General features: G+C 34.0%; 1 protein-coding gene across 4 annotated transcripts in view; it reads right to left on the bottom strand.

The window, feature by feature from the left end:
• The window catches only part of pde4d (phosphodiesterase 4D, cAMP-specific), a 507544-nt gene that overhangs the window by 271376 nt on the left and 209715 nt on the right, over nt 1–26453 (bottom strand). For 2 of the 4 annotated variants that reach the window (XM_015367796.2, XM_069187201.1), the window contains exon 1: nt 8358–9087. The exons of the other annotated variants lie outside the window; for them this stretch is intronic. In XM_015367796.2, coding sequence (XP_015223282.2) covers nt 8358–8629 — 272 coding nt within the window. In that variant the 5' untranslated portion in view covers nt 8630–9087. Of the gene's footprint in view, nt 1–8357; nt 9088–26453 lie in introns of those variants that run through there. 4 annotated transcript variants of the gene reach the window in all.

Here is a 26453-nt window from a genome sequence, read left to right on the forward strand (position 1 = left end):
ATATTTATGTAGAATAAAAGACAGGCAATCATTTTAGTACAACATACAATTAATACCCTGGACATTATATCAAGCACACATTGTGACATGAAACATGAAAGACTTCCCATTACGTCTAATTTAAAATGTATATACACAGTGCTTTGTTCTCATTTTAACTACATTCTCTTGAATGTTGTGCACCTTGATAGAGAAAGGCAATTTGTGCAAGTAGAAAGTGAGAGGGACAGAGTTGATTAATTATTTTACAGTTTTCAATAAAATCAAAATGCTATACATAAAATGCACAAAAACACTATAGAAGCAAAGTAAGTGAAAGAAAAAAGGTACAGCAAACTGACTGAGTGAAACCAAGAGCAAGAATACTTTACACATTAAAATGTCACAAGACGCAGAGCTTTAATGGATTTGAACAATGAGTTCCATGAGAAGGCTCTACTTCCCATTGTTAGAAACCAGAAGCTTGGTTTTCTGAGAATAAGCAGATCTAAGGTTAAGAGCTGGACTTCTGCTGTAAGTTCATAAGATGATCTTGAAATAGACCACTCATATGCCTTAAGCAGGGAAACAAAAAAAGGCCACTCTGAGTTTCACAGTTAACAAAGGATGTACTGTAAGTTACATGCTGAAGAAGACTACTTTTATCTACTGTAGCACACAGGACTCTGAATTCTTGATTTAATATAGTCTGTTTATGCCGTAGAAGATACACCAGTATCACAGTTGTGTATCTTCATTAAATAAAGGCGTGGTTAGTTCTAAGCTTCCAATTACAGAGGCAGCTCTGCATTTCAGACCATGGTATTTCTACACCATAGTTCACAGATGAGGTGGTATTCTTATAACTACAACTTGGACTCATCTGTCAATAAAACTTTATTCCAAAAGTTTCCTGACTCATCCTTGTACTTTTAAGCAAAGTCTGAAATATGGAGGAGGTAATGTCATGGCGTGGGCATTTGTTACTACCTCTGGAACTGACTCCCTTCTCCTTATTGATGTTCCTGAAGATGGCGGCTGCAGAATGAATTGTGAAGTTTACAGAAAAAATGAACTTATTATATAATGTTCTTAGCACCTATATTAATATCATGATTATAAATACTGTACAATCATTTGTCTGTAAAGCAAAATAACACTTTGGACTTTGTTGTTCCACTACTTTACTACATACTAAAAGTATAGGAGTGGTCTTTGTCAGTAGTATCATATGCAAAAATATACCGTACATACCTGTATATCCTTGCCATTTTAATGCAATTATTTTCTAGCTAGGAAACAGCAAACAAAAGTATTAGTAAACATCCATGATACTGTGGTTCAACTATGCAAATTATGACATAGTTGTTTACTGTGAAGACAGGGATAAAACTGCATCTTATTCATAGCAAACAGAGAAAGCTTTTTTTTCATAAGCACTACATAGATGTCTTTGGTAAATATATGATTTAACGTGTAACCAAACTGCTTTCAATACAATTTAACAGACTTTAAAAATGCAGGCTTGGAGTTCATCCAATAAAGAGAAACTGCACACACCCATATGGACATTTCAATAGTCTTCAAACACCTTACATAAGGTGAAATACACAAACATCACCAAAGAGAATTAATACAATTACAGTTGGACTCAAGCTCCAAGTTACTATATACTGTATTAAGGCTATGACAACACTAGGACAATTTGTGACGGTATATTCATATACAGTAATTATTATACTACACACTGGAAATACTGTAATTATTGAGCTACTGAAAAGTTAATGTTGTTGTTCTTGATTAAGCATATTAGAAAAAAGTAATCTAACAAGGAACAATGTTACCTAAAATATCACATTCATGCTGCTCAGCTTTACCAAGTGCAAAGAATCAATTATTAATGGCATAACATTAAGAGCTTTGGAAAATGTACAGCAGCCATTGTAACCACAGAACTACAGTAATGCCACACCAAGGCCCCAAATACATCAGAACCTATTCTTTTGTGTGTCAGAGTCTCTCTTCTACACAGTGGAAACACTATTATTTGTTTAATCCAAGAACAAGTGAGGAAATGAATGACCCCTTTGTTCATAAACCAAGTTAATGCTCACAGCATTATTGTTTATTCATAGAACATACTTCTGACAGTCATCATTATTTTAAAATACTGTAGCATGATCTTTCCCTCACATTTTTATTTTTAATAGGTTTTATTCTCCTTTTAAATAGTATTATTAAATAGACACCTTTTCCATTCTTAATTAGTGACACGAAAGCATTTTTTTTGCAAACCAACATTACCATTCCTACAAAGGGGTAAATAAAATAAATATAGCTTTCCCGCAAATCAGAATTTTATTAAATCAATGGGTGGCTGTTTCTTGTATTTTTTAATTGTAACAAAATCAAATAATCACAGAAAGAAATTTTAAATGATATTTAAAATAATCTGTAGTAGATCTTATTTTGCAAAAAATGGCACATTGTGAGTTAACGGATCTTCATGCGGAGACATTTTCTAAAAGCAATGACTTGGAGCACCTCCACGTTGTAATTTGAGAGAGAATTTCTATTATGATGAGAAAATAGTATGTTGATTCTAAAATCTGAAAGCACTGACAAAGATCTAATAGCAAAAATGCTAGATACATTTTTAATTTTGAGATGGAAATAATGCCAATGCCTACGTTTGATGAGTAAAATTACAGTAAAACGTGCTGTTTCATGTATGTTTCTCAATTAAATTTAAACTGCAGCTTATGACTGTGTTTTTTGTGGCACTTCGGCAACATTTCAGCAACATCTAGATTTCAAAAACCCAAGTGCATGTTTCTCCAATGCAGGCTGGCTGCTAATTGAACTAGACAGGCTTTTTGATGAGCAGATGCCATCATCATTCAAAGCTTGTTTGCTTTCTGGAACGGTGAAACCTCAGGATGCTGATAGTGCAGTTCTATTGTTTGTGCAAATGTACTTTTTCTGCATTGTGTACAGTACGTCAGTGTTTGATGCCTACCTAATGTTTGAATCATACTTTTTGTCTCTCAATATGTTTAACCATTTAAATGAAACAAGCTTATCGTTATTGAATATGTACAGATACAATATTTTAGAGCACATGGTGGGAGCCGCTCAAAGAAAACAAATAACAGATCAAGCTGTATTTCCGCAGATTCCATTTTTGTTCGCACAACTGAAATTTTCTAGTGTGCTTTTGATCCAAAGATTCCCATCATAGCCATACTGTATTTCATTCAACCATGCCCTTTTTCAGGTCAAGAAAACTTAAAAATACAACATTGCACAGCATATGTAAAGATTCAGTCATCCAGAATGTGCGATGTGTCAGGTGGTATACCACATCAAGTGCCACGGCATGACAAACAGCACTGCATCCAGCTATTTTTTTTTTTCAAATAATCTGATGCGGGACTGCACTACCCAATAAATCTGCTACTTGGCACGGTGAATCTTTAAAGTACTACAGCTGCATGTGGCTGTCACACAAATCATTACAGTATTAAATGTTTATGAACCCATTCATGCTTTCTTGTACTTACTCTACTAGTAGTTCAGGTGGGAAGCTGCGTCAGCATGCGTAGGCTGCAAAGGAACAAGTAATAGGTTTATTCCATGCTGAAAAAAAGAAGAAAGAGAACACAACGTTTCGGCCGTGGAGCCTTCTTCAGGTGTCTTCTTCAGGTGGCCAAAACGTTGTGTTCTCTTTCTTCTTTTTTTCAGCATGGAATAAACCTATTACTTGTTCCTTTGCTTACTCTACTAGTGACAATTTCAATGAATACAATGATTACATTGTGGAGACAGGATGTTGTTACCATGTTTCCACAACTCTAAATTAGATACTGTACTTTGAGGAATGTCACAATACTGTACAAAACTGATATCATACTTCCATGTTTGATAGAATCATATTTTTTTAATTACACACAGTTACTAGTAATTCTGTATAAATAATACAAAATTACAAAACACAAGTTTATATAATATATGATACACATCCCATAGTGGCTTTATAATCTGCAGGGTCATACTGTATTTAAAAACAAATAAACATGTGAAAAACATAACAGAGACTGGATTAAAATTAGCTTTGAGTAGTGATTTGAATACGTTTGTCACTTGAGTACTGTACAGTAAGTTGCATTGTTGCTAATATATGTCTGTACTAGAATTAGATCAGTACAGTATATTTAAATTGTTAATATCACAGTTTGTTGTGGAGGAACTGTGAAGTGTGCTCGCCCAAAAATTAAATTTTAATAATTGCTTGAAAAACTGTGGTTTGAGTAATAGTATCTAGATGAAGGCAGTCTACAAGAACAGCACTTATCAGTACTGAACTGCAGTCAATGTACTGTAATTTACAATACAGTATGGTTATCTGTGAAGTTATATAACTTCACATGATTCTTTAATGTGTGTGATACATCAGGAAATATACTCTTTTTGTAATCATATTTGGCTCACATTGCCAATGTCTTAAAACTAAAGTACAGCTGTGACGGAAATACTTACTGTTCAGTTTTAAAGAGAGTGTTTCAGAGTAAAAGAGGACTGGGACCATATTTAATCATTCAGAATGTGGACATATCAGGTATTAAACTGAGAAAAACATTTATTTTAATGAAAATTCCTCAGATATGTACAGTGCAAAGCAACATGTGCTCAACTCTTAACTTTCTCCAGGGCAGTTAACTCAAACGCCTGACTGGTAAATGGCTGCAAGGTCAGCGCTTAAGTTTCTACATCAAATAGCAACACTCACAGCTTTCCTAAAAATCTCCTTTTGACTGCATGTGATGCCTACATGATATTCTCTTAACAGGTTTCGAATCTGGAACTGAGGATTATCATTGGAGCAAGAGCCAGCTGTGTTGCAGAGGATAGAAAGGAAAGGGATTTGGTAGAATGCCTTGTCACTGTGTACTTTTCCCAAGTAGAGAGTCATGGTCGTTCAGCATGCTGAAACCTTTTCATTCTCTTCGTCTTTAATTTTCTTTGAGTAAAGAGAGTAATTGTTTTGAATTACATATAAGAAGACAAATATTGTATATTGTACAGTATATACTGTATAGGCATTAGGGACATTTATATTTTTTGCCTTAGCTGGTTCATCTTTTTGTTCATGGGCACAATATAAAGACAGAAAAGCTGCAATGTACAGGTGTATCCATTTGAATAGTGAGTAGGCCTACTCATGCAGTGAGTTTTAACAAAGCACATAAGCAATTGGGAGTTTAAAGGTTTTAAATTCAAGTTTACAGTATATATGAAAACGTAGTTCCCTGTTTGGTACTGTATGTTCATACTGAGCAGAGGGGGTATTCATGTTTAAATACATTAGTGCAATTGTGTAAGTTTCCTTTGTTTTTCATGGTGAAAACTGGAAATACATAAACCATCAAACAGGTCACTAGCATAAACTGTTCTTGCAAATATATACAGGGTATGTATAGCTTTTATGTTTGAGTTATGTTTGGTCTAGATACATGCTTCAAAAGCAACAGGTTATCAGACATATTTTCTAAAGGCGGTTTAATAAAGCAAGTTTGAAAAATTCATAATAGGTGCAACTACAGAAAGCATACAGAGCAGCGAAATACCAGTTTGTGACTATAGACTAGGTATTGCCCAATAGCAATGATAATATCTGTTTCCCTAAAATTATGTCAAAGGTTTTTCATGCTTTGGATTATGTATCCTACAACATCCATGTTCTCTGCTATACGTCTTAGAAGCTAAATATCAAAAGAAGCATTCAACATACAGTATCTAAACCTTAGTCAACAATGCCATTCCTGTTTCCAAGGATATGCAGCTCCCATTGTACTGTTAATAATGGACACGGTATCGGAGCCTGTATTCTATCACATAAAATGAGAACATTACCATTAATATGGACATCAAATGTTACTCGTTCTTTATTGATTTAGAACAGAAATCACATTTTCTAGCACATGCCAGACAAATATCTTTATACACTATGGAAACACAATTTGGAAATACTAATGGAAATTTAAACAGATACATTTCAGATGTAAAAGATTAGACTGATAGATTTAAAAAGCATATTTTTTTAGTCAATGAGGGTATACTCTTTGTTTAATATATTAGGCGTAACATTTGTCTTTTCTACAGTACAGTATATGCTATTTTTCAGACTTTTTTTCCATAATTAATCAGCTGTACCAATTGTCATATAATGCTTTTATCAGTGAATACTGCATCTTGCATGATATAAGAACTGATTATAGGTACTGTAACTGGTTGTTTTAACAAAGATTTTTCTATGGTGATAAATAGTAATATTTTATGTCAAGTATTTTTGTGATACAGCACCATATGCACTTTATATGCACAGTTTATTGATAATCTTTCTGTACTGAATAACACCTAAATGTCACCTCCACCTACTGTGGTGTTACTATAATTAATGTGATGTATTTATAGAAAAGTATGTAACATCATAAGTGCAAAGAAGGTAGACAGAGAAATAAATGTATACTGTACAACATTAAATGAATTACGAAGCACATTTTTCTTTTCCTTCTTATTTTGGCATACATTTTAACCTTTTAACCTGATGTAGTGATAATAAATCACCTTAGTTTCACATTAACTACATATTTTTATTTCTGAGAAGACATTTATACTACCTCTGTAGAGATCAGAAATGTTATATCTCATTCTGACACATGAAACTGATATTAATTTACCTAGAAGGCTGTGCTATTAATATTTTATCAGATGATGTTACATCACCACTTACAACAGCAAAGTAAGAAGTAAAACATGGAACATAAAATACCAATAATACAAGTCATATACTGTAATACACAATCCTAAAAACTCTTATATGGCACATACTGTACTGTAGCAGGTAAAATAAGCTTAGATTACTTCTGTAATGTGCATTGCTTATTTGCATTTCATACTAAGAAAAGGAATCTGTACTGTATCTATCTAACTATTCAAATAAAATGTTAATACAATCTCACATGAAACAACAACAATAACAGTAATAGCCCAAAGGTGTTTCGTTTAGAGAGACATAAAGGCAACATTTTATCAGGTTTGAAGACCCATGACATTTTGTTTGTCATCTGTGTAGAAAAGTAAAGAAATCTCTTGCAGCAGTTAAAATGAAGAAGAAAAAAAACCTAATGATAAAAATCCTATTTAAATTGCAGGAGTCTACACATCTCAGAATGCAGAAGTGATTTCATTTAATTCTGTGGACAAATTATAGTAGGCGCTCATATACTAGGAACAGTAGGAATGACAGTACTTGTACTGTATATATATATATAATAAATATAAAAAATACTATATTGGCCTTAAACATGGTATTTGTTAACATCAATGAAAATATGAAAAGCTGCCTGTGCTTTAACGTTTTAGCAGTAATTTAGTTTGGCACTGCTGGACCAAATAGGTAAGAAATGCAAATTCTGTGAAGTTCATATGTAGAACAGGAGTCACTAAACTGCATCCTTAGAATGACACTGAAAAAAGTATATTTAATCTTCAAGAAAAAGAGACAGTACTTTTTCACATCAAGTCATCATGCAGGTACTATATTATGCCTTGATATTAAATACAAACATTTATTAATTGACATATACAGTAATTACATTGAATCCTATGGAACTAATTTAATGTTTTTTTAGCATTTATTTGTGTAAAAGGGTACTGTATGCAAAATGTGAACATTGCTATAGAGACTGGAATTTCAGAACAGCATTTCCACTCTTCTTTTAGACAGCACACTGTATATCACATACTGTGGGCTGTTAATACTGTTAATACAGTCATTTCATTTAAATTCAACATCATTTTACAATGGGACTTTCAGCAGGTTATTTATTTGTTCTTCAAATTCACTAATAGTCTGATGATACTTAGGGATATGAATCCATGACAAATAGTAAACCTTCATAGTGTTTGTAAAAAATTTAGATATTTATATTGTACTTCATGCGGATTAGATTTCTACTGTATTTACCAAAAGGAAAATAGGGTGGCACAAAAGCTGCTTTGGAAAATTAACATGCAATTTTAAAGATAAATAGTAGATGTAACTATAGTGATGCTGCAAGCAAAAAGCTAAGAGGCTGAGTAGCAAATCAGCAGTTACTGGTTACTTTTAATAGACTGTATTAGTTTTCACTTAAAATTCACAGGGTGTATAATTGTTAAAAAAGGTACTGACAAAGCAGTGAAATTCAAATTACATTTAGTGTTTTTTTTTTGTTATTATAAAGCTTAAGGAAGGAAACGAGTACACACATGCCCACAGACACCAACAGCCTAAGGAACTGAGGCAACAATCTGCCAGCTTTGTTTTCCCTTACCATGTGTGTGCCACTGTGAAACGCCTCTGTTTATGAATGTTGTTGTTCAGAAGCATCCGGCGAAGGAGCCTTGGGGAGTTTCTCGGAGAAATAGTTGGGGATAGCCTGGGCGAGATGGAGGATGACTTTCTTGTAGTCCGTGGCCTTTCATGCTGCAGTAGGTTCTCTCTTAGAATCTTAACTAAGTCTTCGTTCAATCCGGAATGTTCATGTGGCCGTTTCTCCACTGCAGGAACGGTGAGAGTGTCTTGTGTAGTCCCCTGCTGAGCCATTGCTTCCAAAATTCTGTGTTCCTTACTTTCCCAGATCACTGCTGCTAACAATGCGTTTTTTTATTTTAGGAGAGGAAAAAAAAAATACTTTATTGTGAAAGACGAGGGAAAAGCTTTGCTTTCTTGCTTTCTTTCAAACAGAAGGTTAGATGCAAGTTGTTGTTGAAGTGAATTTTAACTCCCAGGCAGTTCACACTGCCTGCTGCTGCTTCATGTGGTGTGTTGCCTCAATGCAGCTCTAAAGATAATGATCCTTAGGAGCACAAGCAAACTCCAGCAGAAACGCTGTTAAACATTACCACTCCTCTTCTTTTGTAAAAAGTCTACTACGGCTTGAGGATTAAAATAAGGGAAGGAAAAAAAAGGATCATCTGTGAGCTGTTCCAACAAGTCAGAGCAATGAAGGTATATTAGTTATTAAACAAAGCATTCCTGGTGTCGGATCTTACACTGGCAGTTTCAAATACATTACAGCAAATAAGCTGAAGCTGGTGAAGTGACTACTGGTTGTACACGTACAAAGTGCTAGTAGGAGGGACCTAACAACAGCTCCTACTAATTCTTTTATGTTGCTTTTTTAATATCCTTTTCAAGATTTTGAATTCTCATTAACCTTGATACTCAGGCACAGGGCACATTTTTTTGAGTATGTAGTCACACTCTTCTCCATAAAATTAAAGTTGTATCTTTATTCCCATTTGATATTCTAGGCTGTAGTCCAAAAAATTGAGAAGTAACAGCTGGGAAGGTGACATTCATTTAAAGCTTTCTCTCTTCATCCTTCCATCGGTAAAAGTACAGAGCTGTGACAATTTTATAGTGTACACTGCACATATTAAAGCTCACTTATTGTAAAAGCCTCGCAACATAAATATTTCATTTTTATTTTTCATTTCTATGGCAATAATGTAAGCAATACTGGGTTTAAGGTTACATTTATTCAGTAATTTGAAACATTCTGTCTTTGATACAGAAATTGTGACTCTGCTAAACTCAAAAGTGCCTAAAATTGCATTTATTATGATTTTATTGCCTTAAAATAAAATGCAATCATAAAATGTGACCTACATATATGAAATATACGAGATATAATTGTCTCTGCCTTTTTATGACAGTGGTACACAGACTGAAAAAGCAATATTTCTGGTGATTACAATTTTTTTAAGGCCAGTTTTATTTTACTGGACAAAAAAAAACTTTATACAGTAACATCAATTTTAAAATGTACTAATAACTTTTTATTTCATACAAACTGCTTCTAATTTCTACCCTTATTTATATTTATATAAATATATATTTATATTTCATATTTATATATTTTTTCCTGACAACAACTCAGTGACTGACACAAATCACCAACTCAAAGCACCCAACTATTTGTAAACTGTAAAGTACAGTATATATGCTTCTTAAATGGAGTAGCTACAGTCCAGATGTAATCATAATTTTGATCTACAATACCTTCTCATTGCAAAGAACAAAATACTTGATGGTGAATTCATACAGTACTGAAAACAATACTCTAGCAAACTTTGAATCTTCATCAAGATCCAAGTCTTTAATTTGTGTCTGCCAGGTGGTTGGAAATTTTCATTTAATTTGAGCTTAAATCCACCCTTTAAATTGCCGTTCACAAGAGTCATGACAGTGTGTCAAAGCAGTAAAGGAAAATGACAAAATGAAATTCTGGGTTGTATTATGAGATAAAGCTGCTGCATATTTTCCTTAAACATTTTCTCTGTGGGCCTTTGTATGATGTGGTCTGGGTGTTTCCATTCAATTAACCGAATATAAAACTCAAACAAAAGAATCCTGTCTCCATACAATACAGGGGTGTTGCAAATTTATCGATTCTGTCTAACAGAGGTTTTTTATTTTAGATGTCCTTATGCAGCCTAGGTAATATTCCTCCAGTGTACAGTAATTAGATCTTATTTCTATTAATTTGTGTGAAACTGTTATCTTACATTTACAATAAAAAGACATTTTACTGTAGCAATAGTGCACAACTCTACAAAGGCGGAAAACCACCCAGGATGTTCACACCTGAATTCAAGATAGGAGTCCAGAGCCCTAATGACTATTCCATGCTGTTTATTAAGACTGATAAATTAGATGTGGTTGGTCTATCAATTCAGTGAACCGCGTTTCTGTTTGCATTGTGAGCTTTTAAAATGATAGTTATCACTACCTTGATATTCTTTCAATTACTTTTTTGCATATACAGTATTATAAATTCTGAGGTTTACATAAGCAAAAGTAATTAAAAAACAATTTAAATTAACATTTTCTAAATTACAGCATAAAGGCATTATGTTGCTTTCTGGGACTGAAATAACAATAGGTTTATCACTTCCCTAGTGCATCAGAGTCTCCACTATGTGCCTCATAATTCCTTTAGGGGTTTCATTTCCACATACTACAACACCTCCTGCTGTGTCCCAATGATCCAACAGAATTAAGTACAGGATACCGAGGGTGAAGTCTCTTGAACATGATGTGAAGCATGTCCTTTCAAACTGAACTGTTTGAAACTGGCATACTGCATGCTTTTTAACTATGAGTCCTCACTTTGCACAGCACAGCACAGTGCATTGAAAAGAGCGGTTTTTGTGCTATAATGGGAGGTGTTTTAAATATCAAATTTACTATGCAGAATCTACAGTTTGTGAAGAAAACACGTGTAATATTTAAAGACAGTCTTATAACACACCTCATACAAAACATAAAAATGCAGCTAATGCATCTTATGGTTATGTTCATGTGTTGTCAGTCTTATTTTACAGCTGTCACAGAAATGATCTGAGTTTCCAGCTTGCAGATTTCTTCTGCAATGTTTTATTTAATAATTGTCATTGCAGCTGGGAGTATCAAAAATAATTTCTGTCATTTGCAATTCTAATCCAAGCTGGAAATTACTTTACAATTTTAAGACCATTTTTTTTGCACTGCAGGCAATACAGTACTGTAGATTGCCATATTTCTACACTAATTAGGTCTGACATCTGTGCAGTTATGGAAATATGTAGTTGATTTGTCATCTCAAAAAAATCTGTGCAACTGAAATATAGTTTGATAAAATTCAAAAACACAAAATAACTGTACAATATAGAATATTAAACATTTATAAGTTTTAACTGAAATTAATTAAGATCAATTGATTAAAGTAATAAAAATAAAAACAAATCATTTATTCTATTTTTTATTTAGGATTTAAAAAACAACTAATACACTACAACACAGAAAGGCCCAGCTACATAACAGAAAACATACATACCCTTGAAGTTAGAGGGCCCATTGCTATTGGAATCTTTGGGGAATTAACACTTCATTGATCTGTTAAGTTCACTGATCCTGCCTATGGTGATCTGGCACTCCTGTACTCATTTACAATAGCTCCTTATCCCTAGTCCAGAAGGCAAAATATATTTATCTCTGTAATGATAGATTTTCTTCCCATATTTTACTCCACGGTGTACAGTTTTTCTCTTCTGTTGAGTTTTGGGTTCAAAATAAGTACTGTAGTAAAATAAGTAGTAAAAGTAACGATTGTAATACATTCTGCAGATATCAACTGTATTTATTATGCATTTATTTTCATGAATCAAAAAACTAGAAATTGACATGTTAATATAAATGTATAATCATTTATACAGAACATATGTTTCTTAACTAGCAATTACTTTTTGTATTACGGTGATGATATTTTAACCTAAACACCTGTCTTTTTTGGCTGCACCATATGAATTAACAACACTATATGAATATACTGCTTTAGGATTTTTTCAAATAATTTCTTTTTATTTTTAATTTTTTTGGGGGAGAAGAAACCTAGCGTGTCGTTTAGCGAGCTTTAATTCACATTGATCTGAATAATCAAAAATGATCTCAACAACAAAACATTACTTCGGTGGTTTGGTCAAATAACGTCAAAACGAGATGACAAACATTAAGGAATAGCTTACTTCATACTTCATACTTTGGTGTTAACTCGCCTGCCTGAGGAAATAAAAGTGCTGGCTGAAGCAATCCTATCCTCACTTGTGAGGAATAAACAAGGGAGGATGCTGCAACAGTTAGAAAAGACGCGCACAAGAGGAGCAGGGGTACTGTATGACATTTGATTTTGACCTCCTCCGAGACTTCTGTAAAATAAGGCATAACACAAGAGACGCCAGCTCATCGCAGGACACATACAAACACACTAGTGCCATTTTTTCCAGGAACCAATTAGCCTTCCAGTACGTCTTTGGATTGAGGGAGGAAACCTACACAAACCCAGAAAAAAACATACAAGCTCCATATATTATTGACCATCCAATTCACTCTCAGTTATTATGTTGAATGCTTTGTAGTAGTCTTGAGAATTTTGTACAGTATGGGTTATTTGAATTATTTTACTTTTTCTTTCATTTCAGATGACCAAAACATTTAAAATCCCCAAAGTAATTTCCCTAAAGCTATAAATCTCTTTACTAAGTTTATCTTCCTTGCATTTGTCTTTTGCATCAATCCTCCACCCCATGTGCATCTTCACATACTGTACAGTCTGCATGGGGGCTCTAGCCTCATCATCCTACGGACAGGCGGGTGCCTCTCAGCTTTGCTGGTTAATACAAATCTTCTTTGGTTACATTTTTCAATGCCATTATTTAGCTTCTTTGCACACTTTCTCAGTTGTTGAGTCGTATCAGTGCTGTTTTTGAGATTGTATAAAATTTTTTGAGATTGTAAAAATGTACTTTTTATTTGGACCTTCTTCTTTCTCTCTTTTGAAAACTGTGTTTTTGTGATATTACACTGTCAGTTTATTTATTCTATTAAGTCACAGTAATCATGAATAATTAGCAGTGAAAATGTTTCAAATAAATTATGAATGTTCATATATTTTTAAGTATGAAGTTAATTTGGTATATAATCTTGTTCTTGTTGTTATGTGTGTATAAGCATGCATTATGTAATCTAATGTATAAACACTATATGGATTAAATTATATTTGTGGGGATAAATGTGACATTGATTTTGGAGTAATTGCTTTCTTTGGAGCTATCTTGTACAATAATATGCATTTCGAATTTAATATAAACTGCAAAAGTAAGTCACAATTATAATGCTTTTAGGTTGCATGAATATGCATGAACTTAGAGACCTCAATGTGATTGATGCCAGACAAGAAGCTGGAAGGCAGAATTGGTTTGCTTTGTAATGAACCTTTAACTGGAAACTTCTCCTGTCTCACAAATTATGTCTTTTACCTCGTGATTTTTAATATTTGGCAAAGGGAAACTTTTGAACCATTTAAATCATTTGCATAAGAGAGAACAACACAGGAAATGTTCTAAAAAACATAGAATTCCAGCAGTATAATGCTGTACAAATGTATGATCATTATTGGTATTAAGGCATTCCTATTGAAGAGAACTCAGTAATCCTCAGTAATGTGCTCGACAGCTGTATTGCACCTAGCGTATTTAGTGCATACTTACAATGAATGAAGGTTGTCATGACAGGTTTGGAAAGGCAGATGGGTTGTTAATGTGAGAAATGTGTTTTCTGAATACACTTCCTTGGACAATGACTAAGGAATATTTACATTTTAATTAACAGCTGTGCTAATAACATTAGTGAATGATCAAACGGGAAAACAGTGTGCAAAATTGTCATTATAACCTGGACAAATGCTTAGTGAATTTCACCCATGCTCTATTATTGTACAAAATAATACCTGTTTATTAAGGTTGTATTGATTAATCATATGAATGTTTACAAAATCAATGTCATACAGAAAATCAAATTCTAAAACAATATGTTTCAATTCATTCATGTGGTGATTATTTCTTTTCATACCTTCAGACTTTCTAATTGACATTGGATACACTTTAATGAACACAGGTTCTGTAAAAGCAACATTTCAGAAGGTAATGAAAGGCTTTAAATTTCATTTTGAAAACCTTCCTTCCAGAACTCATTCAGTAAGCACCCTCCAAGCACAATATGCTGCAGTTATGGCACTGTTTTCAAATGTACATTTTTAGAATATCCTCCTATATTTTTTGCTGAACTGACAAACATTCCTCAGACAAATTGTGGCCATTATGTGTATTTGTTCCCATTACTTTAACCAAACCTTTATGTTTTACCTTTACTAATAAATTAACTTAATACATGTAAAAATGATACTTTAGGAATGACCAATGCAAATTTCACTGTTTATTCTTGTCTAAAGTTAGAGAAATGTAAGCAGGGTACTGTCTAGAGATGTTGTGTGTCATCTAGCTTATTTTGGGGGGGAATTATATATAGTGACAGACTATATACAATTAATTAAAAATGTAAAGTTATTTTAGTCATTCGTATTACTGCAGTTTTATATTACATAATTTTAGAGTGCTGCATATTTAGCAGAAAACCTGCTGACTATGAAAAAGCTGAAAGAAGAGTAGTCTCATGATCTTCAGCTGGTTTGCCCTAATGAATAAGGTCATTGCTTTAAGGATTCACAAACATTTGCCCTTTCCTTGGAAAACAGTGGAAATTGATAACACATTACACACAGTACACAAAAATATGTATTAAGCATGTATACTCTATATACTGTATATGGCTGGCACAGTGGCACAGTGGTTAGCTTGTCTACCTCGCAGTGTGGAGGTGTTTGTGTGGGTTTCCTCCAGGTGCTCTGGTTTGCTCCCAGTGTGTGCATGTGTGTGTCTGTGTGCGCTGTGTGCGCTGTGTGATATACTGTACAGCCCAGGGTGTACCCTTACCCTTGTGCCCCTTTCAGCACCATATCTGTAACTCTGTATTGGATATCGCAGTTAGAAAATTGATGCTTTGATGGAATATTATATTACTCTATTAACTGGCAATAATCATAAAAAACAGGGAAAAGAGTTCCAAGAATTGCTGGGATTAATTACAGTTTTCATTGTGTACTACAGTATGTATCTCAGAAATGGTGAATGTACTTCTGTCATACTGTACTGTACCTTAACAATAGCAATGTCCATTCATATTGGTAAAGGCCATACTTAAAACAATACAAAACAGAAACAAATGAACTTTTCCACAGAATGGCAGATTTCTTTCAAACAAAAATAGGCTCAAGAGAATGGCAACCCTGATTTTGTAAAGGATTAATTCAAATGATCCCAAAAAAATAAGTTTGCATATTTTAGCAGATAGCAGGATGACTACAGTATCTGTCCAGGTTTCACTTGGACTTTGTATTTTTTGACAATTGTGTAAAATTGAAATGACTTTGTAAATAAATTACTATTTATTTAATATATCAACACAGAGTGTATGAGAATTGTAGTTCAGCTCTGAATGAAGAAATCTGAGGATGCAGTTGTTGGATCAGAGACTGGCATTACAGAAAAAAATACTAAGCTTGATTTTTTTCAGTTTTTAAACCGGAAAGATCTGTTGCAGTGAGTACCTGCATTACCTAAGTATTTTTTTCTGATCTAGATGTAATATAATTACATTATCGTACTGTAGACTTTTTTATTATGGTGCAGTATAATTACTGCAGTGTATAGTATTTTCTATTGTATTGCTTTATTTTACAATTGAATGCTTTGTGTTACCTGCAATTTCAAATATCATAGCTGCAATATTAGGTTTTTTAGTAGTGTAAGAAATTGTTTTCTTACATTTAAATAGAAGTACTGAAACCTATATTAAGGTAAGTTTCTTTTGATGGAGGCATCTATAAAAAAATAAAAAATGCAATGACATTTAGAGTTCATCATAAGTATACAGAATATCTTATATTATTAATGCATTCATTACCCAGGCCAGTTATATAATTAGTATGTTTTTAACACTGATTTGTCCACATGAGATGACTAATTGTTCCCTTGAAATATGTGTGTGTACTGTACGTTATGAGATATATTATATTGAGATCCTAAACTGTTCCTGTGCGATAATAAGATGGTTGCATAAGATGTGTATTTTTTTCACTTTACCTACTGTATATTTGCCCATAGGTTCTATAAGAAATGGAATATTCATAAAGTTAAACAATATATCAGAAAGATGATTCTGAGAACATAATTAGTGCTGCAGCAGGCAATGAATAGCTACTGTAGCTGCAACAGTGGTCAGTGCTAAAGCATTACTTAGACAATACTGCAGCCTTTTATTATTGGTATTCTTGGTAATAAAAAAATAATTTTGTTTTTAAGGAAAAACAATGATTAGATTTAAACTAGAAGATAAACTGCATAGAAACAGGACTCTTAAGAATAGATAACATGGATTTTGAAAAGTTAAGTCTTGTTAAAACAGTAAATTAGTAGATATTAGAACTGTCCTATAAAAGCAGCAGGATGACATCTTGAGCTTTTGTGGATGAAGACAAAGCCAACTGTTCATCTACACATTTATGAACAACATTATGAGGCCTACAGGGATGTCCTTAAGATGCCCAGATACTCCTTCTGTTCCAGTTTTACTGAAGGTGGTCACAGTAATCCTATAGACCTTTTCTCTACCATGAAAGAAATATTTCAATCAGATTATATAATTATATTACAGCAAAATATATAAAATTATTAACCAATTGCTAAACTCACCTCCTGCAGTCATGACAACTTTGCCCTTTCACAAGATTTCACAGATTTGACATTCTCGCATTTGACTGTTGTTGATTCTACACACGTGACTGACGTTGTTATCTAAAATGAAATTTACTATCCATATTTTTGACACTATTCCCTACTCAAAGCCATTTTTGCTCTTTGTTCATTTGTTTTTAGCCTCATTAATTGGACACTGACACATCTTGTCTTGGCTTAAATTCCGCTGCATGTTAAATAAAATGGCCTGGAGCACCATGCACTTCACAGCTACTGTCCTATTTCCAGTTTTTCCATTTAAAAAAAAAGTCTGGAAAGTGCAGTGGAAACAGAATTACAATCTCATCTTGCATCTAATAAACTCACTGAACCTTTCCAGTCAGGGTTTAGACAAAGAGGTGGTACTGTTCTAAAATAGCCCTTGATAAGGTGGTTAATAATTTGCTGATGGCTTCTGAGTGTGGTTCACTTAATATTGTTCTGCTTTTAATCACAGCACCACATCTGTAGAACTCCCTACCCATATTCATTAGAGACTTTGGCTAGTTGACTGCAGAAAAATAAAAAGAAGTAGTAGTGTTTTGATGCTGCTTTCCAAATTGTCAATAAAAACATGAACAAGAACAAGAATATATCACTAATCCTGACAACTATTGTTAGATCCTATAGTATTTCTAGGCTGAGAATGACCAAACAACAACACAATATTTCATAGTAACTGCACCATTTTTGAAATATGAGACATTTGATGAAACAAGTACTTATTCAATTTTTTTGTTTGTTTCTTGTACATTCCACAAAGAGCATTCATAAGTACTGTTTGGTTGCATTCTAATCTCAGTTTAAATATCTGGTGCTGTCCAGGTGAAGAAAATAACATTAGAATGAGAGCTGTTATGCTCTACAGCACATTGCTATGTGATTAACAAAGAGATTAATTTTCCTGGAGCACTACTGTTAAACTCAAACTTTTAGCTGAATAATAATAATAAGCCGAAGAAAACAGATTTGCTTTTGTTTGACAAATATCATGCTGGCCAGATTTTAATAAAATGCTGCTGAAAACTAATGCAAACACTACTGTATATTATTCCGATCAAATTGCCTCCAACACTGAGCCATGGCAGGTTCTGTAATTAACATTACATTACAGTATCTTTTGAAATTTGATTTGTTCATCTTTCATTTTGATGAATACACAAAATGTTTCAGGTGCAGCATGTAGCAGCAGCTTCTTGATGCTTTCAAACACTAATTATCTTCCTGTGTAATTTCAGTGTGAAAGAGCACGTGTGCAGCAGCTGTTTTTTCAGTTAAGAGATCACATTTCAACATTGTGAAAAAAACACTTTAATCTTCTTCTTTTAATACACCTCCAGTGTGATCTGAGGGATTAATACATTGAAAATAACTATCAATGCTTTAAATTAAATGCATTAAATTACTGGTAATGAGATGGATAATTTAAATTAAGTATTTTTCATCCATTTTAAAAAACACTGGCTACAATATCACTGCCATAAAAAAGTTAAAATCAATAAATTGATCGATGTTCTTTTATTAAAAAAAACAAAGGAAACCCTTGTTCCAAATGCAGTAACATTTTTAATAAACACAACTGCACTGTCAAATGGTCTTGAAAATATTAGGTATGTATTCCAAATGCGACTCAAATACAGATGAGTAAATGTCAGAAATGTGCCTGATCAAAAATGGAGGATCTTGTCATTACATCTGCAATAATTGGGGCAAAACAAAACATTAGTTTCTTTGAAATGCAATCGAATATATACAAAAGAAATTGTCTTAAAAGGCTACAAATATGCCTTAACCTGACCTACAATATTTTCTGCCAAGCCTTTCCTAGACATATTATTTTAAAATAATAAGTATTCTTCTGATTCTTTCAGTCAGATTCAAAGCAGATTTACAATACAATGTAATCATTTACTAGAAAACATCACTTGACAGGAACTGGTCAGAAACTGGTAAAAATAAAATAAGTGCTGACCTTCCAGTATCCAGCTATGTACTGGTATATTTTCAATTTTGATTCCTCAAAAAAATAATTTGATACCTTTGTTTAGAATGTGTTCCTGCTCTGAGGCTTTGAAGGACTATGTCTTTCCATCCTTAGTGACGTGTGTGCGCACTTGCTTCTGTTACTATAGTAACAGCTGGCAACATAGATTGGGAGAAGTGGATTACATGAATGGGCCCTAAGCACAGGCGACAAAGAGGAGTCAAAAGATGCACATGCGCTGACAGTCACCACCAACCTGGCAGGCAAAGAATACAGCAAATACTGAGCCATTCAGGCCTACAGTGAAGAACACACTCCATAAGGAATATCCAATAATAAACATCTGGCCAGAACAACCATGATAATGTAAAAATTCAATAAGAAACATGAAAACAGTGATGTTTAAATAGAAACAATGATATAATGCATTAGATTTGAGACATTCCTGCAACATTTTTAGCAAAGATTTCCCGGATTAAAATGTGTATATGCTATCATGTAATAGAAAGTTTAGAAAATACAGACTCCTACCCAATGTGCTTTTTTCTCATGTGCAGATTACCAATTACTCGTCTTATTAAAGACTGCAAAATTTCCTAATAATTATGTTGTGAAATGCCTAATCCTGAAAGATGATTAATACAAAAAAAACAAAGTCAGTGGAAGATTAGAATTAAAGAGAGCAAAACATCACTCTTGAGACTGGATCTGTAAGCTGTAATGAACACAAAAGTCTAACCTTACGCAATTTCTTTTAACTAGGGCAGTGAAAGGAGGGTTCAGTATTTGAAAAACTGACATAACTAGACCAATTCTGGTATATACTGTATACTGTATATAGTATCAAATATGAATTTACCCAAATACTTTACAGTATTTGTAGCATAATGAATCCATCAGAAATTGAACAGAAGACAGTTGACACACAAGAAATAAACTAAAATACTGCACAGGGATTGTGAACAAGCTTGCAAAAAGGCTGATAATAGATTGACGGACAGATATCATTGTCATGGTGATTCAGAGCATGCATTTGCTATGAATTATGGGTATGTAAATAAATTATCTCTTAGCAGATAACAATGGTACAGAGGATACAACTGTGTGATGGGGTCTTTTAAGACTTTTAATTTTGCCTATTGGGCTTTTGGAGGCAAATGACAACCAGATCAGCAAAGCATCTCATCCATATGGCATCATCCAGCTTTACCACACCTTTGAACACAAATAAGGGTGAAAGAGATGTTTAAGGCCATCAGCTTTGATTTTTATATGTTCTGTACGTAAGGTGGAGTGAAAAGTCATGTATTCTGCAGATTTGAAGTTTTGAGAAAAAAAATATTCTTATCCAAAATAGATTGTGTGAGTGAATTTGTTTTTATGTACACATCATGAACTTAACATTTATATTACATTTTTGTAATGAAGCTTTTTATAAGAAAAAAATAAATTGTAATTTTAAATATATAAGTTACTTGACCAAATTACCTCATCCATAGATAAAAGCATTTACACAATTTTAATAGAGAAAGAAAATATTTAGTTTGCTGTTTTGAATAGGTCTTCAGTAATGATTCTGCTTCCCAATTCTTCCATGATTGTAAAATTCAATGCAATCTACTTTTCTTACTTCAGCTTCAGCTTTTAAGAAATTCTGATGCTAATTTAACTGTCATCAAAATCAGTGTAGCATCGGCACTTTCTTGTTTCTGCCATGTAGGCAAAGTGTTTTCTGCAAACTCAGACACCTAAACCTGTAAGCATACCAGTGGCCTTTATCACCCTCTTGTGGTGTACATTTAAGTTGCTTATTTAAAACACTACATACAGTACAAATGTGATACAATAAGCAGTACACATGCATTGCGTGCTGCACTCTGGTGTTTTATAAAAGTGTATGTACTGTACTGCTCTAATTTTATACAGTAATTCCTGATTAAACTTATATATGCACAACATACAAATACTGTTTATCTTAACTAGCTTAAAAGTAAAGCCATTTAAACATTTTCCCAATGCTGCACATATATACAGTGCATACAGCAACATCTCTATGCTTAACTGTGATACAGCTATATGAAACTGAGTCTGACAAGTGAATCTACTGTATCAAAGAAATCTGAAGCAAGAAAGATCAAGGAAGGTTTCAAGGAAAAGCTGTCTCCCCAGAAGCAATGCTTTTATCTACAGTCTCACAGGTCTTTATAGATGAAAATTAAGTAAATATCAATCTGGTAAGAAGTAAGAGCTTAGGGAAGTGGGGTTTAATAAAAGAAATCTGGTCAACTGTCTGATAAAACCCTATGCACAATACATTTCAAATGTATTCTTATGTACCAGTTTCATGTCTAGGCAAACCATTGTGATTTACAAAGATGAAAACTACTGTATGTACAGTATAAGCAAGAACAAGTCCAGTTATAACTAATTACAAAATCATACATATAAAATGATGAGCCTTCAATTTTGCTTGCAACACAGTCTAGTGTCCTAGCGTTTCTGATGTGAATTTAAAAGAGGTTCCAAAAATGGAGAGTATACAGTATATTAATTACAAGCTCTTGGTCCAGCCAACTTGAATCAGTGTATAGATACAGTAATTTATCAGTAAATTCTCTCAATAAGCAATTTTTAAAGTAAGGTAAGTCCTGACCAATGAATTATTTATTAATTGCTATTTAGAGGTCTACCCAAAAATACAACCATATTTATATAACCATACAAAATAATGCAAAGCCCTAAGTGCAATGGGAGATAGACATCGCCGAATTCCCTAGGAGCCTGTCTGGGGATGCTACTGTATTACTTTGAGAGCTTGCATGTTCTAAAACACTCTGGTTGAAGCTGGCAGGGAGAGAGCTGCACATGCCACATAATTCCATGATGATCTTGGGTGAACAACCTGGCTGCAGCAATGTGAGTCAGCTAGAGTCTGTTGCGTTTGCTGTCTAACACACCAGCACATAAGGGATTGCAGTAGTCAAGATGGGAATTAAGTGCATAGCCACTGAAATTCTGATTACTACTCAATTTTTCATTAGAGGACAATCTTGTTAGACAGGTCTCTACAAGGGGAAATAATGGTAATGGCACAGCATGCCACATGCAGGGTTGGGCTGACTGATTCCTACACCTGCAGTATGTAAAGGCTACCCAGCAAACCACAAAGGACACTAAACCACCTTTTTAGGCGAAGCTTTGAATTTTGAATGAACTTTTTGAATGAACTCTTTCCAGAGGGAAATATGGTGTGAAATTGTCAATGAAAAAGTGAAGGCTCCATCTAAAACATCACGTCAGTATAATGGAGACTGTGTGATCTAACTTGATCTCTTTACCCATTGTTACGTCCCAGTGTGTGTTCTGTGGGTGTTTCATTTATGTTCCACACTACTGACCCTTGATTGTTCTCCCTTCCCCATTGGCCCACCATTACACCACTGTTCCGTATGGCATCATGATCAATTAGCTTCTCAGCCAATCAGCGTGCATCTTATTCAGCATATAACATGGAGGTTTTCAGAAAGGAGAGGCCTTTTGTTTGACTTCGGTCCTGTTTGATTTTGCTTTGCTTCATTTCGCTTTGGTTATCGCTTTGTTTCATTATTGCTTTGGCTTTGTTGGTTTGTTGTTTTGCTTTGTGTGTGTGTATTTTTGTATAGCTTCGGCTTTGTTGTTTTGTTGGTTTCTGTTTGTTTCTTTGTACTTTCGTTTGTTAGTGTTTATCCTTGTTTTGCCATTCCCTTGCCCTAACTTGTTACATGTTGAACCTTTGTGTTTTGTACCCTGTTCCTGTTGATTACTCTTGTTTTCCCTTATTTGTATTCCTAGTTCATTTGTGTTTTTGTGTGAACGTTTGTGTATAGGTTAGTTTAGTTTAGGTTGTTGGGTACATTCTACAAACTTAGTTGATTTTGTGTTAGTAACACTAGTTTAGTACGGGTGAGTGCCGTTTGTCTTGTATGGTTTTGGGTAGTCAGTGGAGGTTAGCTAGGGTGTTGAAGATGCAGAAGACCGTGTTTTTCAGGTTTTCTTTTGTAATCAGGTTAGCTTTCCCTCACTTTCCTAGCCAGCTCCATTTTGTTTGTTATTTTCTTTTCTTTGGCACCACTCTAGTTCCTTACCCTTGTTATCACGCTTCCTAGTCCCTCACCAAACTCACCTGCTTCCAAAAGAATTATCCTAAATGTTACACCCCTTTACCCCTAGACTCTTGGGGTTGTAACACCCATGATAACAAAGGAGCAGTACAGTAAATGGTGCCATCTTTCACAAGTAAGACATCGAAAGCTTTGGGCCTTCTTGAAGCACAGAAACTTACCAGTATTTGAGATCTGAAGACACCAATAGTAAATTTAAAAAAAAATAAGCTCTGTTCTTACAGATGTGGAAATTGTGGGATCCACCAGGCAAGAGAAAAAGATTGGTCCTTAGTAGGCCATTTTATACTGTAATATAAGAACAGAGACTTCAAGACATATTGGGATCTGCCTACCACTGTGATGCTTGAATGGATCATCTTTGCACTATTAAGTGACTAATACCAATTGTAAATATTTGTCAAGCATAGTCAGAGTTTCGGATGTTTATGCCTTCTCAGTTGTTGTCTGTTCAATTTCTGTGAAATTACACGGTGCAAGAAGCAAAAAAGCCTTTTGACCATGGTCAAAAATCTACCAAATCTACTTGGTTGACCAAGTAATGGTTTGTTATTAATTTAAACTTCATAAATTTACTTGCCAGAAAAGGTGTTTTTTTCACTACTGTGGGGTAAGTGGTTTAATGTAAACATCACATTACTAAACAAAATCTTTGGCGGAAAATCACATATTTGTGTTACCTGTTTTTTTAGTGTTCAAATGCACACAAATGTTGCTATTCAACAACAAGGCATTTGCATATTTAATTAACTGGGGAAGAAAACGATTTAAAGATTGTTTAAAAGAATTAAAACAATTATAAGATGTTTAACAATAAAACCTTTGAAGTCCAGTAACACTGGGGACTTGAAAATAAGCTTCTATACATTAATATAAAAGGTTAAGCATATTAAAAACATGTTCCCAGAAAAATAACCACTTCCAATTCAATTGCAAAAGTAATTTTTTTTATTTCACATTGTCTAAAGAAACACACTGTGATGTATCTTATTTGACTGTCTAAAGAAACACACTGTGATGTATCTTATTTGACCAGTAGAGGGTAGTCATCACCAAAAAATAATTCCTTCTGTAACATAGCTAAAAGATGTCATCTGTCATTTACTATAATTCCTAATATTCTAAAATTTTAAATATTTCCAAAAGCAACTTTATAAAGAAGGTACAGAAACCATAAAATTATAAAATTTCTTATACCCACGAAGGACAAACTTCTCAGGCCTTGAGGGTCATTACAGTAGGTCCCTTACTCTGCTCTCTTCCCCACTGATAGCTGATGTGTGGTGAGCGTTCTGGCACACTATGGCTGCCGTCGCATCATCCAGGTGGATGCTGCACATTGCTGGTGGTGGAGGGGAGTCCCCATTACCTGTAAAGCGCTTTGAGTGGAGTGTCCAGAAAAGCGCTATATAAGTGTAAGCAATTATTATTATTATTAGTTCCTGAACTCTATACAGTAAGCCAAAGCTATACCTTTGATATGAAAAAGAGTTTACTTTTAGGTCTTAACTAATTGCTGAATGTAGGGTGCCTGTAATAACTAGAAGGCTTTGCCGGTCTTTGAGGACTACAGTTGCTCATCCATGATTATTTTTTTTACTAAAATCAGTACAATGTGTTTCTCACTATAGTGCTTTTTCTGGACACTCCACTAAAAGCGCTTTACAGGTAATGGTGACTCCCCTCCACCACCAGCAATGTGTAGCATCCACCTGGATGATGCGATGACAGCCATAGTGCGCCAGAACGCTCACCACACATCAGCTATCAGTGGGGAGGAGAGCAGAGTAATGTAGCCAATTCATAGAGTTGGCTAAAATGTCTATTTTACTGATCTGAATTAATTTAACATGATTTCACGATAATCATCATGAAAACACTCTTTAAAATGACCTGCTTTTGAAGTGAAAAGACAAACATACTGTAGATCAAATGTGATCTTTCATAACAATCTTCATGACATCACCCCTCTATAAAGCTTTGACTTTGAATGGGTTCTCTTAACAAATTCAGAATTTGCTCTCCTCTAACAAGATGCAATGTAAATTTTTAGCATTGAATATTAAGATCTTTCAAATGGAATATTAACCATAGAGACAAAGCCAAGACTTATAGTAGGATAACAAAGCGAGCATTTTCATTTCTGATTTTAATTTGTGTCAAAATACATCAACATGCTTGTGCTAAAGCTGTTCTGCAGAACTCAGGGACAGGGACAATGACTGGGCTGCTGTGGCTGATAGAGACTGGAATAATGTTCTATCAATGCACAAATGATTAGCACAATATTATATTGATCTTCAGATTTATTTAAGAAGCCTAACCTCCTTAGGTAATAACTATTCTCTTTTGTATGAAAGATACTTTCATTATTTTTGAAATAAATGGTTGAACAATAAAAAAATAAAAACAACTTTTGGATGAAGAATATAGTACTGAGAAAAGGGTTGTGAATCCCCCCAACCCATCATAATACCAACAAAATAATGGGATTTATATTTTTACCCTGACAGCCTTGTTTAACTTAATCTGGCCTTTTTATTAAATCAGAGTTTATATTTACCAATTTAATGGGGTTTTTTTCAGATCCAAAAGTGTATGAAGTGGAAAAAAATGAATAAAATAATCAATAATAATTGAAATAATAAGTGAACCTATAGTTTACTTAGCACAATTATAAGGTTATTTAGATTGAGGCAGACAAATGGTAACAAGTAATCACTGGGTATGAGCAGCCCTGTCCTTTATAACTGCCTTCTAACAGAAAATCCCAACTGTCAAGCATGGTGGTGGGAGTATCATGATCTGTAAGAGAATGTCAGGCCATTCACTTGTCAGCTGAAACTGAACCAAAAGTGGGTCATGGAGAAAGACAATGATCCTAAACATACAAGCAGATCTACAGCAGAATGTCTGATTTAAAAAAGTTACCTAAATCCCTTTGAAATGTTATGGCAGGACCTGTAGCTAGCTATTCATACAAGGATTCCCCCCAAATGTCTAATGGGTTGAAGCAGTTCACCATAGAATAATGAATCAACTGACATTATACG

The sequence above is a fragment of the Lepisosteus oculatus genome, chromosome 3 (genome assembly GCF_040954835.1).
Source record: "Lepisosteus oculatus isolate fLepOcu1 chromosome 3, fLepOcu1.hap2, whole genome shotgun sequence".
NCBI lineage: Eukaryota > Metazoa > Chordata > Actinopteri > Semionotiformes > Lepisosteidae > Lepisosteus > Lepisosteus oculatus.